Raw genomic sequence first — 15,985 nt, forward strand, 5'->3', positions numbered from 1 at the left:
CAAAACATGCATAGTACTTTGGAGGTGCAAAATAAATTTCATTGTGACACAAACAATAGTGAGAACAAAAAGTTGACATCTGTTGGGTGCATAAGTATTCACCCCCCTGTGTCAATACTTGGTAGAACCCCCTTTCGCTGCAATTACAGCTGCAAGTCTTTTGGGGTATGTCTCTACCAGCTTTGCACATCTAGAGATGGAAAGGTTTGTCCATTCTTCTTGGCAAAAAAGATGAAGCTCAGTCAGATTGGATGGAGACCGTCTGTGAACCGCAATCTTCAAGTCTTAGATTCAAGTCCATAGATTCTCTATTGGATTGAGGTCTGGGCTTTGACTGGGCCATTTTAAGACATTAACATTCTTTAATCCAAACCATTCCTTTGTAGCTCTGGCTGTATGTTTAGGGTCATTGTTCTGCTGGAAGATGAACCTCCGCCCCAGTCTCAAGTCTTTTGCAGACTGCATCAGATTTTCTTCAAGGATTTCCCTGTATTTGGCTCCATCCATCTTTCCCTCTATTCTGACCAGTTTCCCTGTACCTGCTGAAGAGAAGCATCCCCACAGCATGATGCTACCACCACCATGTTTCACTGTTGGGATGGTGTGCTCAGGGTGATGGGCAGTGTTGGAATTTCGCCACACATAGCGTTTTGCATTGAGGCCAAAAAGTTCAATTTTGGTCTCATCTGACCAGAGCACCTTCTTCCACATGTTTGCTGTGTCTCCCACATGGCTTCTGGCAAACTCCAAACGGGATTTTTTATGGATCCCTTTCAACAATGGCTTTCTTCTTGCCACTCTTCCATAAAGGCCAGATTTCTGGAGTAGACGACTAATAGTTGTCCTGTGGACAGATTCTCCCACCTCAGCTGTGGATCTCTGCAACTCCTCCAGAGTAACCATGGGCCTCCTGGTTGCTTCTCTGATTAATTTTCTCCTTGTCCGACTCTTCAGTTTGGGTGGACGGCCTCCTCTTGGTAGGTTTGCGGTTGTGCCATATTCTTTCCATTTTCTTATGATGGATTTTATGGTGCTCAGAGAGATGTTCAAAGCTCTGGATATTTTTTTATAACCTAACCCTGCTTCATATTTCTCCACAACTTTATCCCTGACCTGTTTGGTGAGCTCCTTGGTCTTCATGATGCTGTTTGTTCAGTAATGATCTCCAACAAACTCTGAGTCTGTCACAGAACAGGTGTATTTATACTGAGATTAAATTGCAGACAGGTGGACCCTATTTACTAATTATGTGACTTGCAAATGTGACTTGTGAATGCAATTGGTCGCACCAGATCTTTGTTAGGGGTTTCACAGGAAAGGGGGTGAATACATATGCACTCAACACTTTTCAGATTTTTATTTGTAAATAATTGTGAAATCCATGTAATATTTCCCCCCACTTCCAAATGATGCACTATTTTGTGTTGGTCCATTACATAAACTCACGATGAAATAAATTTTAATCTGTGGTTATACCATGACAAAAAGTAGAAAAGTCCAAAGGGGGTGAATACTTATGCAAGGCACTGTAGGTGATTTGGTTGGTGCCATCCCTCTTAATAACCTGACGATTCTCCTATCCCCTATGAGATACACAAGTCAACAAAGAACATCAGCCTCTGGTAGAATCCAACCCTTTCTGTTCCACACTCATTGGTCATTTTCCACATCTGCCACCAGCTCCATACAGGAGGCATCATCATCATGAAAGACACCAGTGAGGAGGAAGAGGAGCTGGTAGAGCCTGTCTCAGCCCATGGACCCAAAATCGAGGAGGAGGAGCAGGAGCCCGAACCCCCCGAGCCCTTCGAATATATTGACGAGTAGAACTGTTGTCACAGCAAAGGTATGTTCAGAGAAATCGTTCCTAAGCTCTTGTTGTTCCTTCATATCTTCAGTAGCTCGACGTGTCGCTGATGTTCACCACACTGGTCGTGTTTTCCTCATGTGTCTGTTGCTGCTGTGTGTCTGGATAATATTTGAAATACTGACAAACGTCTTTTATTATGAAATCATAGAAATTAAAAGTTTTGAAATTGTAAAGCTTGCAAACAGAGACAAAAAAACTGAGGTTTAAAAATAACAAATCAAAGTGGATATACAGTAACATGGCTGCTCACCGTGTGACTGTGCAGTAAAGGTTCCGTAATTCTCTGTCCCAGTTCTCCAGCGTGACGCCATGTAGCCGTCAGTTCTTTCAAAGGAAGTAGAACCATGAGATAACGCACAATGCAGGTCTGTGCTGTTGGTGCCGAGCCTAACCCAGTTTCACCCGTCCCTGACGGAGGAATGTAAACATCTCCAAACGCCAGCTCACAGAAAACCTCCTGTCTGCATACGCTTAATGAATCCTGGCTGCTTATCGTGTTTGTGTTGGATTGGCCGCAGCCCACCTCCCATGTAGGAGCTTGCTGCGGCGTGTGATGGGACCGATGAGGTGTCAATTACCAAATTAGGGACTCTGAGCAGGTCAAGTGCTGTGTGACCGATTCACCAGTGGAACCGTGAATCTCTCACTTCTCCATCTTAAGCTTGAATCTGAAGCTTAAGTCAATGCTTGTCTCATTTGTCACTTGGTGGATTGACAGAACAGTTAAGTGAACAAATTAAATGGAAACTGCAAAAGGTAGAAAAGTAAAAAAGGTTTTAAAGGTGAGGGGATGAGTTCCATTCAGCTCAAGTGTCAATTACACCCTTGCAGAATTAGGACGAGGGAAGTCTACATGAAATCACTCCCACTTGATGTTTAGTAATGCTTCATGTGTCTGAACACCAAACCAATGAGGAGGATTCTTCTATAAAGAATACTTCTTTTCTTTGTTTATAAATATTATTCAAAAAAATAAAGACCTGCATCTGTTTTCTTTCTCTCCTCAGGCATCGGAAGAGGTGAGATCTCAGCATGTTGGTCCAGAGTCTCTCCTCCATTCATCCATCTAATCCACCACCTCCTGCTTCACTTCCTCTTTTACACGTTTCTTTTTCCCGTGCTGGCTCTGTTTCCCACACAGGGAATGTTTTACATACTCCAATTGTATAATTTTCAGTGCGTACAATAAAATGATATATATTGGAGACTGGAGCGAGTGTGTGTTTATTTGAGTTGATATTCCAGCAGGCGTGTGTAGAGGGAATCTCTCTAATCCCATACATTTACACTGGTTTACATTCTCTGCCCTCAGCAGCTGCTGCTACAGTCTGTCTCTGTCTCTCCTGAGCCGAGTCTCCAAGAGAACTGAACTCTGTGGGGTAGAATGTCAACGTCTAGAAGTCGACCCTCGTCAAGATTCAAGTGACCTCGGTGGGGTAGTTTCTGCGTGATCCTGCTAACCAACGCAGTTGAGATAATCCGATTGATAATCAGCTGATCACTGGCAATTCTCACGTGATTTAAATGTAAGAATGATGTGTGGAGTCAGAACAAATTAGTTAGGTGTTGTAAAATAAACCTAAACTGGCAAAACAGTTGCACTGAGTTAAAAAGCAACTTCCATGTTTTTAATGATAAATACTAAACACCATGCACTTCAATATCTTATTCAAGTTAAGTTAATAGTTTTATTATCATATACAAACCTTAAAATTACTACAAATATAAATGATATAATTCCACCCATCCTCACTATTTTACAATTTTTTTATTTAACATTGTAAGTGTTTTTTATTACAATTTTAAGATTATTGGTTAATTAATGGCGACCTCAAAATCGTATGTTTTCAATACAGCTTTTATATCTGTTCTTTCTCTGTGCCATTAAAGCTTTTCAATGTTTTCAAAGTCAACGTTTCCCCTTGATTTAACAAACTCTTTGATTAAAAAGTCATAACATTATAGAGCAAACAGTTTGTTTTGTTGCAGCTAAAGTTTTGAGTCTTGTCATCACGATGTTCTCAGTAAGAGAAGTTGCACAGTTTGGTTATTACACATCTTCAATCCAAACATCCAACTTGTAAATAGACTCAAGACTGTGGAAGAATTTCTTTTCTTTTCTTGTGGTTCTTGGTCTTTTAAAACCAAGATGGAGTTTATTAAAACCTGATTATTTATATTTGGTAAACGAAGCTTCATGTGGAAAACTCTGGTTTTGGAGGCGATCGGGGAAACGCTAACACAGGCAGTTGTTGAAATGTGCTGGAATGCTTCTCGTTTGACTCCTCATGCGTAAGACTGGTGGAAAAGAGAAAAAAAAAAGAGTCTGCCGTGAAGTGAGGGGGTCGTCGGAGAGGATCTGCAGCTCGTCGGTTCCCATCAGAAAAGCGAGCGTACGGACGTTCAGATCAGACGTTCAGTCTAATCAGTTCCTCCCTTCACATTCCCACATGCTTGGTCATGGAGGACAGTTTAACAAAGTGTTTGTGGAGGTTTCCTCTTCCTGGTTGTCAAGGAAGGATATCGGGAGGAGGAGAACACACCCTCGTCATCTCAGGTCTCTGACTTTGACCCTGACCTCATCATCATCATCACAGAGCGATGAAGACGAGGAGGCATCAGCAGGTCACTGTCTGACTCCTCATCCTAAATAAAGAGACAGCGGAGTCCAGAGCTGATGAGTTTTCTATCACATTCCTGAAGATTCCCCTGACCCCGTGTGTCGTCCCCTCAGGAGGGAATATTTAGTCTTCCAGGAGAAATCCCTCCCTCTGTTTCCATGCTGCTCTCCAGCTCGGAGGAGATGAGCTCTCCTGCAGACTCACGCCTCCCGTACGACCCGGAGGAGCCTGGGTGGGATGACTCGACTCTGGGTGTGAAAAATCTGGCTCGCTCCTCAGCCACGTCTCCAACTTCAGACGCTCACATTTTTCTCCTCATTCCTCTGCTCCTGCACCTGGAAAACGAACAAGTGATACGAATCAGTTATTCACCAGAGAACCTTGTAAAGGCTGCTCATCACTTTCAGATGTGAAGCTCTGTCTCCTCTAAGAATCCAGTGTCCATGAAGGTGAAAGGACAGAAGCTCAGTGGAGCTCCGACATGTTTTGGTGCATGAAACCAGGTCTGATTCACTTAATCCCCCCCACTAGTTAAAAATTACAAGTTGAAATCATCTCAATATGTTTTAGCTGTGTTTGCTGTTTACGGGTCCCGCTCATCACTTTTGGTTAATAACGAAAATTTGATACAATGAAATTTGTTTCACACGTCAATGATCAAATTACTTTTTTACTTTCCCCGCCATGAAGAATAATAAGTTTAAGTTTTAAGATATTTTTTCAGACATTCAACTTCGACCTCTTGAGTGATTCCTTATCTTTTTATCTAGCTCCATTATCAAGTCAAATTTAGAGTTTTGGGTGTAACACCTATGACATTCCCATGAGCCTCAGCTGCACTTTGTGTCTGAAAAAAACAGGCACCTTTTTTGAGAATTTAAAAAAACAAAATCCGTGTGTAGTTCGACCTTCACTTAGTCCGTGTCCAATCTGCTAACACGGAGGAGGCAGGCTTCACTTGGAGAGCTGTCATGTCTTTCATGTGAGTCTCGAACACCATGATCTGACATTCTTATGATGTTCTTCAATCCTAACAGCTCTACAGTTTGTGGTCTTGCCACAGACTTGAGGACGTCGGCCTGTGTTAGGGATCAAACCTGTGACTCCAACCGCTGAGCTTGGACTTGTTCTTTTTAGGACATTTTAAAGAGACATTTTAGTCTCAAATTCCCCCGATGAGAAGAAGCACAACGCACCATAGAAGGCAGCAGCAGGATCCCCTGTGTGCAGTGATGGTGGTGGTGAGGGAGCTGGAGGCTGCGTCCCAGCAGCCACTAACGTCTGTCAGCGACCTGACATAGCAAACGTCCGGGAGGTGGAGGGCCATGGTTGGTGTGAGCAGACGGAGCCTGGAGTCACCGTCTGTGGATGCTGGTGAAAGGATGGAGGGTCAGCTGTCAGGCAGACCCACCAGAGAGCTCCCTGCTCAGGTCAGCGAGTGTGTGGCCTGTGGACGAGGTCACAGAGGTCATCGACTGGAGGAGCAGCGACTGATCCTGGTCCTCGATGGAGATCTGGACGAGCCCGACTCTTCAGGTCGCTCTGGACTGAGGTTCAGACTCAGGAGGTTGTGGGTTCTGTCCCCAGAGACCTGCAGCTCCTAAACTCTCCTATCTGTGACGATGAAATTTAAAATTTATAAAAAAAGAGCAACGACTGATCATGTGAGAGGTTTTCCTGCTGATGTTGCTGCAGTGACTATAGATTCAGTGGTTTTACACTGAGGAGTCATTGATGCAACATTTTTTTACGAGCAGCTTCGGGAAGTTAATGCAGCTCCTGGTCTTTGTGCCACCCGACCGTGTGTTTACTCGGCTCTGCCCCAGAGTCTGAAGTTTACTGTGTTGACGTTCACTTGGCCCCTCTGATCCCAGATCAGGCGACTGGTGTCCAAACAGTGTGAAGAGTTATATAAGGCTCTGTGTGGTGGCTGGGATCCATCAGCAGAGACGGGACTGGTGCGGAGTCCAAGCTCTGCGTTCGATCCCCGAACAACAAGGTTTTAAGATGGCAGCTGTCTGGTTCAAGTTTGTTCCAACCTTAATGTCTTCCTGAAACAGAATTAGGACCCGAGCACCGACGGTGGGAGACGTCCGTCCTTCTGAAATTAAAATCGAGAAATTTGTTTAGTACTTAAAGTACATAAAGCTTTAAGTACTCAAAAGGCACTTCTGGCAAGAATGAGTGTTATAATATGGGAAATGTATTTAAGTGTTTTAATTGTTGTTCTAAATGTGTGTGTGTGTGTAGCCGACCTTTGGGCTTGTGTTGAACAAATGTTTGTTGGGATAAGAGGAGCTCAGGTTGACTGAGTTCCCTGCAGCTGAGGGAGGTTTCCGTCCTCCTGGGTGAGAGAACAGCTGGACACCAGACCCTCGCTCTCCCCTCAGCTGGAGGAGCCCTGCTGGAAAGGCTGACGGCCGACCGCTCTCTGCACAGCTCGGCTCTCATCAGGCTTTCATCAGAAACTAAATGGAAAAATGGAGGAAGAAAAAAAAAAAAAGCCACAGTCATAGCAGCTGGTTCTGCCCATTCTGGGAAGGCAAGCCGTGGAGACGTAGATTCAATTAGTCTGGAGGGTGAAGTGTATCTACACATCTGTGCAGGGAGTAGAAGGTGGTGCATAGCACAACACGTTACTGCACATTGTCCAACCTTCACCCTCCTCCTCCTCCTCCTCCTCCTCCTCCCTGACAGTGTGAGTGTGGTGCAGTGCATGAGCGTGCACTTTTAACACTGAACCTATTCATTCCCTCCGTCCATTCATCATCATGCACATAGAGAATAGAGGCAAAACTGTTTGGATTCCAGCACCAGGCCGCTCCAAAATCTGGAGTGTGAACGCAGGCAGAGCAAAACATGGACGCCGTGATGGTTGTGTGGATCTCAAACACCGGGAGTCTCTCTGCAGGGACGAGGGATTCTCTCACACCGGAGACACGTTTGAAAGTTGGAAGTGATCGGGTTCTGACTGGTTTTCTGACTTAGTCCAAGCTGATGTGCTGGTGCTGTTCTCACTGTGAGATCAACACGTGATTTTGGGACATTATTGTCTTGCTAATTTAATATCCTGCTCACTTGATGTGTCGCTATTTACCTAAGATGACTTATGACCTTTTAATGACAGCCGGGTGTGCCAGCAGCTTCTAGAAAATGGCCACGCCTCACTTCCACTGATAAGATTTGGTGTCATTCTTCCCCATCACCATTTTTGAATCAGCTAGAAAGAAGGAGAAGGAAAATATCTTTAAGAAGACTGATGGAGTGAATTATCTTGCAGCACAAACACAATCCAGTGTCAGCTATTTAAGTTTTACCCCAAACTTGTTGAGTACTTCCCAAAAAACAACAAAAACCTTGTGCTCTGGAAGTAGAAGTGGAATGATCTCATCTGCCGGGCGCTCTTTATTTGTTTTAAGAAATCCGGACTTCAGTCCCCACTGGACTCGGTCACTTGTTAACATGAATGTGTTCTGTGTAGTCCGGCCCCTGGCAGAGCGAGCAGCATTAATGGGCCTCGGCCTCTTGGCGTTTTCTCACATGGTGTTTTTTTTAATGGAGGGAAACGTGTCCAGCGGCGGCCCTTCATTTCTCCACAGGCGGCAGACCGCAGACTTCCTGGAAAAGGCAGATGAACATGAGCAGAGGCCGTGAGCCGGGCCCAGCTGCCGGACTGGGACAGGCTGGTACACAGCACATGACCTTTAACCTCAGACGCTTTAAGCTTCAGATCCCATTTATAAACTTGGACATTGAGAGGGTTTATCAGAGAAGAAGATAAGGACAAGAAAACACTGTGTTCACAACTTTACTGGAGATTCTAAAGTTAAGTGTTTGAGGAGGAGGAGAAGTTTTGTTTAATAATTATTTTTGTATAACAGAAATATCCCATTTTTACTTTCTTTATTCATTAGTTTTTTTCTTTGAGATAAAATCAGCTTGTAATAAATGCCTGCATGTTCTGACTGGTGTGTTTACTACACCGCTGCTTGGCTGAAATTCTGAAGGTGACAGGGCCTTAGATCTCAGGGTCGTGACCTTATGGAACCTGATGAAACTTCTCTTAAACTTAGTTTTATAAAATGGCTTTTATTTGATTGTTTTCAGCATGATCCCTTAATGACATAACTTTTAAATAAATTAAATTAATATTTTGCTTGTTGTCTCTGATGTTTTGTATTCTTGATTTTGCTTGTCCCCTTTGTGAAGCAATTTAGAATGGCTCATTTGAAAGGCAAAACATAAATAAAGTTATTACATTTTTGGAGAGAATGCATCGCCGATATCAATGTAACATTTCCTACTCATACATGTTTTATTTTGTATTAAAAGAAAATATAAAAACGTGACTAAACATCCGAGCAGTGAAGGACTTGATCACACAGTGGTTGAATAACTCAAACAAAGACTATAAATATTCAGCTGCCTCAGATTTGAAGACCTCTCCACAGCTCTGATCCGTCCTCTGCTCATTGTTCCTTCACTTCCTCTTGACGGTGCAAATGACACTCGGAGGCCGAACCATAGACTGTATATATCATGTATATTTACTGTGTTTTTACAGTACTTTGAAGTTAGGGATGTCCTGAACACAGGCATATCAGTCTCTCTCTGAACTTATTGAGCAAAGTGTTTTTACAGTACTTTGAAGTATCCTGAAATGATCTATTCCACAGTGAAAATGTTGGGCTTTACTTTGAAAAATTGTAAACAGTGAAAATGTTGGATTTTACATTGGAAAATCTCCAAATATATACAGTAAAACTCTTTGATATTCAGTATGTCGGTAGTCAGGGAGGTTCTGAACAAAGGCATAACAGTCTCTCTCTGAACTTATTGAGCAAAGTGTTTTTACAGTACTTTGAAGTATCCAGAAATTAGCTACTTGAAGCTAAAAATGTGAGTTTTTGTAAAATCTCATTATTGATACTGTCAAAATGCTAAACATAAAAATGACACAGGTAAGACGATATATATATATGTAAATTTTGAACCAGGCTGTAAACAGGTTTAATTCTGCTCTAAAGTCGGGCTTTTTAACATGGGAGTCAATGGGGATTTGCTCCCTCTTGGAGCCAGGCGTAGTGGCTTCCCATGGAACATATTGGCCTCATCACTCAGCCCAGGATGCTGCCTTTAGGGCTGATCAAAGAAAGTTTCTCTGTGCATCTTACATTTCTATTTAACGTACACGCAGCAGGATGTTCTGACATCAGGACAACAGGCAGCTTACACAAAACGTGTGAAAACGTGAAATGTTTAGTGCTTATAGAGTAAATCATGAGTTCATCTTGTGTCAAGCAGTTTAACTCGTAGTTTACAACCATATTTTATATTAGAATTAGACTGATATAAGATCAGTGAATCATTGAAAGTATTTGCACATGTGGAAACTTAGAGACAGTTTGGCCAATGCCATTTTTTGTGTTAGAAATAAAAGGCCACTGTACTGACAGAGAGAGTAAAGACTGTATCCTATGATGAACTTCAGATTTCCAGTAGCTTCTCTCTTTAATTCATGTCCCCCTGCCTCATCCTTTATCATGAGACTGACGACTGGTACTTCAGAAGCTCCAGCAACTCCAGCAGCTCGTGTGTGTTTCATGGAGTTTTCAGATGAATTATGAATCTGCTATCACTGTTGAAAAAGTGGCGAGTTTTCAAGAACCCTAGTTTGCAGCAGACTAAACATGAACGCCAGCTTATTGTACACACACACACGTGCACGCACACACGCACACACGCACACACACACACACACACACACACAGACACACACACAGGACTATAATTCACTTGAAGTGGGCACCACTGGTCTGCCTCTCATTGAACAGCTGCAGAAATAAACACGCTGTAATTATTAAAGGTGGAATGGAATGAGGCAATAAATCCACTTGAATCAAAGGATGAATTCATGACCTCATTATTGTACAAGGGCGAAGGAGACGACTCTTCATGTAAGAAAAAACTGAATGTACTAATATGTTTTAATTTAAACTAAACCCAAAATGTTTAGTTTATTTGTATTGAATAAACTGGAGCAATGGTTTAAAATAATTAAACACAAACACATCCCTAGTCTGCTGAAAAACAAGTGAGGGTTAAAATCAACTTGCCAGGTTAAAGTAAACCAATTAAAGACAAAGGAAAAATCAGGACAAACATGAAGCTGCATTTTTAAGCTCCACAGGTTGACAAATTATCCTTAAAATAAACCATCAGAGACCTGCTCTCCCTCTGGTGGACAGTCAAACTGTGGTGATCACATTTAATCAATTTAAACTTTTTGAGAATCCACATCTTCTCACTAACAAACATATTTAAAGTTGAACTTCTGAGAAGCTGCATGAATTCTGCTGGATATCACAAGAATTGATGTGACACCGAATATCAGTTAAAAGTATATAGATGACTAGGATTTCTGTGCAAGCGCATGAATACAGAAAAATCCTCAAATGTAACAATCAGATCCTGATTCTTGTGAATAACGTTGAGTATCTGACTGCCCCCCCCAGTACAGGATCTGAAGTTACACAGAGAGGTGGAGGCGTTAGAGCTCTTCACACTGCGCTGGGTATTTTTAGACTCTTCTCATCAGACTGGAAAAACACCTTTATTAATAATCCTGTTGTGGAGCACAGTTAATGGAACAAGGGAAAAAACGGCTGAGTGGATGAGCTAATGTGACCGAACCCGAAAATAATTTAAATGTTTTGGTCCGATATTGTAGTGTGAGCATATATCTTTGGGATTTTAAAGGGATATTAACTAATAAACAGGTTTAAAAATCCCAAGAACTAATACAAAATAAAATAAACCTGTATGAGAGAAGTAAAATCTTTCTCTGCAGGTGAGATAGATGCGAGTCTAGCTCCATATCCTACTTTGAAGAAAAGTATGTTCCGTGTCAAACACAAGTTGGTGGAAGTGAACGTGACACAAAATCTTTTCTCTCACACATACACTCTCACACACTCGAGACAAAGCAAGACAAAGACTCCTCATTCATTGGAGAATCCTCAGTCTATGTATTGAAGTTCATACATATTACAGGTAGAATACACAGTTCATGTATAATGGTTTACAGACAGGCAATATAAAATGGGCTAAATGACTGAAGGATACAAAGAACAGCATATACAATATCTTATTTGAATGATTCAAGTACCTCTAACTTTATACTTCAGTTCTCTGCAGAATTCAAAAGCATCTGTACAAAATGTACAAGAGTTGTATCCCATGTTGCATCATTGGACAAAGATTTCCTCAGGAACTGACGTCACATCTTGCCATAAACTATCAATGTTTAAAGATTGTACAGTTTCAAAAGAGGCAGACCAAGAAAAAACTGAAAGTCCTAAAGCAGAGCAGAGTATCTATTATGACATTTACAGAATTTATTTCTGAGTCTAAACATTTTGGGAGAAGGCGTCTGAACATGTCTTAAATGTAAATTTGGTTTTAACAGCTCAACAAATGAAATCACACAATGTGGCTTTAAAACATCAGTTTTCTTGGTGATTCTTTATTGCTGATTACAGGTTCATAATTTCCTAATAATCCCTAATAGGAATTTGCTCGTATTCATAAATAAAATAAATGAAAGGATGATTTATTCTGATTCATTTATCAGTGAAAAACGTCTTTTGTTGCAACTGGTTCTCCTCTAAGTGTGGAGGTTTTTTTCTCGAGTCACCAAAGTGTTCATGTGCTCATTATCGGAACTGTTACTACACAAAATTGTAAAGTTACTTGACATACTGTATATTGTCAGTTGGTGTTTTTTTTAAATTGTACTAATATCCAGTATTATCTTGATGTATATTAATTTAACCTTTTGGCAACAGGGTTTACAATCACCTCCTCTTAAATGATGGAATATGTTCTCCAGCATCACGGTAACACTTCCTACTGATGCTACTTCAAAATAAAATGCGAACATAGTTATAAAGTAACAGGAAACACAAGGTTATTAGTTAACAAAATATTTGCATTTATCACAAATGCATCTTCAAGCCAGATCGTAGGACAACTTTCTTTATAATTTTTGTTTAAATTATAAAATCTCGAATCATTACTTCACTTAATTACATTTATTTGAGTTTAGATGGTTGTTCTTTCAACAAAAAGTTTGCTTTAATTATTATGAAAAAAATTATAAAATTATGAACCTGTAAAAAATTAAATTTGATCAGCTTTCTAAAATCAATGGGAATCAAATGTCTGCATTAAAATCTACAGATAAAGATAAAACAGCTTCTGACGAGACAGAAATTGAAATCATTCAGAAAGAAACGTTGAAAAATAAAAACCATTAAAAAAAATAATTCTATTTAACATTAAAATAAATCAATAACATGTTTACTTCTATAATCACTGTACATTTTACAACACGTCAAACTGGTAAACATGGGTGGCGTTTAAAGACAAAGGGATTTGTGCAAATAGGTGGAAGCGTGTGGCCGTGGATACACAGCCGAGTTCATAAAATGAAAGTTTGATATAAACAAAGATGCCTATACTCATAAGGAGAATCCTATTTAACAATCTGTCATGCTCTTACCTCTTTGTACATCTGATGCAGCACACTTATTTTTTTAAACGTATGAAAAGAAGTTGTCTTTTGTCAGGAAGTGTGACAGGAAGTGTGAGAGGAAGTGTGACAGGAGGGATTAAACTGAGCCTCGACGGCGCTCTACATTCAGACAGTTAAAAAATGTTTCTTTAATTACTGCGAATCCTTTCAAAGGCTTTAACACTGTACCATTCACTTGTTGTAATAGGTCCTCTACTGAGAAGCACAGTTTAAAAACAGGTTTTCCCTGTCTCTTCAGTGATGTGATCACAGTAACCTGTCAGATCAATGTGATGACAGAGCGTCAGCCATGTGAGACGTGCCGACGTTTCCAGCTGCGGCGGCACTAACCGGCTTTAAGGCAGATGTTTCTGAATGATGGGAGGAATAATGAGCAGGGGACCTTCCAGGCGGAGGCGGGGGTTTAGAGGCTGCGTCTCTCCCAGGTCGGTGACAGTGTCTCTCCAGGTGCTACTGGACGGAGGTCACTGCGGGTCGTACTGCTGGTAGCGCTTCAGCTTGTCCGGGTCGTTGGAGGCCATTTGGGTGAAGTCCTGGAAAATGTCCTGGTAGGTTTCATCACCTGCAGGAACAACCAGGACACAAGACATGAGCAACAACAGAAATAAAAATGAAAACAAAGCGTTTGCTTTTTACCTCAACCAAGGAGGTTAAACGCCAGATTAAAAAAATTAAAATTGCTCAACAGATTGTCCTGAACCTTGGTTGAAGGATGGGACATGGGCCAAGAAGAAACATTTTCTTAACTCATTAAAGTTTGATAAACGCTACATGATTTACAAAACTCAACATCTACAGTATAAGAACAGATAAAAAGGCCTAAACATTAATCTCCTGCTGTGGCACAGGAGCGTAACAATCTGCAGAGACAACAATAACTCTTCACGGACTCCTGTTCAGTTTCCCTCTCCCACAACTTCCACAATTCAATGTTTGCACAACGGCCAAAGATGCTGCAACAAAATATTACAAAACTAAACTGTGACCACATAAGTGACCAAAATCATTTTAGCATCATCATGTAGGTGCAGAGAATGTATAGCAGGGAGGAGGCCATATGCACAGTGTCATCAGAACAAGAAGGATAGAAGAAGGAAAGTCAGCCGTACCTGTCAGAGTTTGGGGCGTGGCTCGAAATATGAAACAGAGAGGCAGAGAAAAGAAGGAAAGAACTGAAGAAGCACAAAGGCAAAGGGTTGTGGAAGCAACTGGAGATCGACTCAGAAAGAAAAGACAAGCCCACAGGGATTAGGTTTTTGTCAGCAACTGTATTATATTTAAAGTGCAGGAGTTAATGTACAAAAATACAGTTGTGTTGGCCTCAGCACCCCAAAGAAAAGAGAAGAACAGAACAAAGGCACAAACTCTGGGGAGGAGAGGGCGGAAAGCAAAAAGATAAATACAGAACAGAGAGAGTGAATTTACAGAGAGAGGAGGATGAGAGCGGTAAAGAGGAGTGGAGCAGTTCTCAACCTGTTGGAGGGTTCATGTGATTGGACTCCCCCTCATGGTCGTTTTAAAATCCATTTTTAGACGACAACAGGGGAAAAATACCAATTAAAGAAAAATATATCTATCAAAAAATAATTATAATTCTATTTCAAAAATATATATGTATATATTCCCCAACAAGATTTCATAGATTATTGTTTAAAGCACTGAGCCACGTTCAGGCTGAGAACCACGTCTACACTCAACTAGGTACAAACACTTGAGCAGAGGGAAGTGTACTTTAAATAAAAACAAGGGCATTGGGAGGATTGATGAGGTTCCTTCACTTTCATCAACCCTGAATATCCCTCATCAGCCCTTCACTCATCAGCTGATTGGAGGCCCTGGTGAAGTGGTCCGCGCCTATCGGAGAGGACGGTGAGCTGATGCTGGCACAAGCTGAATCCTCTCGAAGCGACGGGAGGATCCTTCATTGACTGGAAGCACATACTTCAGACAATCGTCCCTCTGTGCCCCTCATCATCACTGCTCCTGTGTTTGCTGTTGACCTCTAAGGCAACAAGAGCCAGCAATACTTTCTGTGTCTTTCTCTATCACCAACCATTGCACATGCTCAAATAAAACACTAAGTCTAAAGAAGTGGTTCTTGTCGTAGGTCCAAAACATTCCTGTCTTCTTTTAAAAAAAAGGAGCTTCCACTTCATTCAAATAAAAGTCCAGTTTCCTACAGCAGCGCAACGAACCCTCAATCTAAGACTTGTCCCTGTTCTCATGTCGTCAACACACAGACATGGACAATATTCCATTTCCCCTACAATCTAAAAACGTGGTATAAACCGCTCCGTGTCTAAAGATCACAATAAACTTTGCCCGTAAAAGCAACAACAACACAATCGGTAATCTCTATTTTAACTAGTGAATTCAAGACGTGAAATATTGCTCTATCAGCAGCAGGGGGCGCTGCTCTGTCAATGTGAAACAACAGAAATGAGAATTTAATCAAAGTGCTTCGATCCCCTTCAGGGATCAGTGGCTGCATGGAGCTGAGAGGTGTGAGGATCTCTAACCACATTCTTTGTGAATATCTCCTTTTTTTGTAAAGCTCAAGATAAATATAAGACAATACTTTACATGGATAAATGTGGATATCCTTCTACACTATTGCACTTCACTCTGGACCATCCTCAGAGGATTTGTCTGTAATCCGCTAACATTCGAGACGATCAATGCGACGGCAACAAAAGGCCTCTTGTCTTACAATTCTGGATTTCCCGACTAATAAACAATACACAACATCGTCCTAACAGGAGGTAAATACATCACAATCAAAACAAGAGAAATGAAGGATGAATCAAGGTGTCCCTCATGGCACTCACCCCTATGCAACCTGTGTGAGTCACTCTCAACTCTGCTTATTCTGTCACCCTATACAAATGTATGTATGCA

At 41.4% G+C, this 15,985-nt stretch overlaps 2 protein-coding genes and 2 long non-coding RNA genes across 6 annotated transcripts in view; 1 reads left to right on the forward strand and 3 right to left on the reverse strand.

The window, feature by feature from the left end:
• Window positions 1–3,075, forward strand: part of psmd1 (proteasome 26S subunit, non-ATPase 1) — a 33,361-nt gene extending 30,286 nt beyond the window's left edge. Inside the window, exons 24-25 of the mRNA XM_053430965.1 lie at window positions 1,681–1,846; window positions 2,878–3,075. Coding sequence (XP_053286940.1) covers window positions 1,681–1,827 — 147 coding nt within the window. The 3' untranslated portion in view covers window positions 1,828–1,846; window positions 2,878–3,075. The remainder of the gene's footprint in view (window positions 1–1,680; window positions 1,847–2,877) is intronic.
• Window positions 3,076–3,533: 458 nt separating this feature from the next.
• LOC128448364 (uncharacterized) lies at window positions 3,534–7,163 on the reverse strand. Its single transcript, XR_008339733.1, has 3 exons — window positions 6,747–7,163; window positions 5,688–6,592; window positions 3,534–4,826 (listed from the first exon to the last, which is right to left on the reverse strand). It is a non-coding gene; the product is annotated as an uncharacterized LOC128448364 (long non-coding RNA).
• A 364-nt stretch (window positions 7,164–7,527) lies between these two features.
• On the reverse strand, window positions 7,528–8,105 carry LOC128448365 (uncharacterized). Its single transcript, XR_008339734.1, has 2 exons — window positions 7,848–8,105; window positions 7,528–7,711 (listed from the first exon to the last, which is right to left on the reverse strand). It is a non-coding gene; the product is annotated as an uncharacterized LOC128448365 (long non-coding RNA).
• A 3,390-nt stretch (window positions 8,106–11,495) lies between these two features.
• Window positions 11,496–15,985, reverse strand: part of LOC128448366 (arf-GAP with coiled-coil, ANK repeat and PH domain-containing protein 2) — a 47,495-nt gene continuing 43,005 nt past the window's right edge. For all 3 annotated transcript variants that reach the window (XM_053430970.1, XM_053430972.1, XM_053430971.1), the window contains one exon: window positions 11,496–13,649. In XM_053430970.1, the coding sequence (XP_053286945.1) occupies window positions 13,552–13,649 (98 nt within the window). In that variant the 3' untranslated portion in view covers window positions 11,496–13,551. The remainder of the gene's footprint in view (window positions 13,650–15,985) is intronic.

Source organism: Pleuronectes platessa, chromosome 9, assembly GCF_947347685.1.
Source record: "Pleuronectes platessa chromosome 9, fPlePla1.1, whole genome shotgun sequence".
Classification (NCBI taxonomy): domain Eukaryota; kingdom Metazoa; phylum Chordata; class Actinopteri; order Pleuronectiformes; family Pleuronectidae; genus Pleuronectes; species Pleuronectes platessa.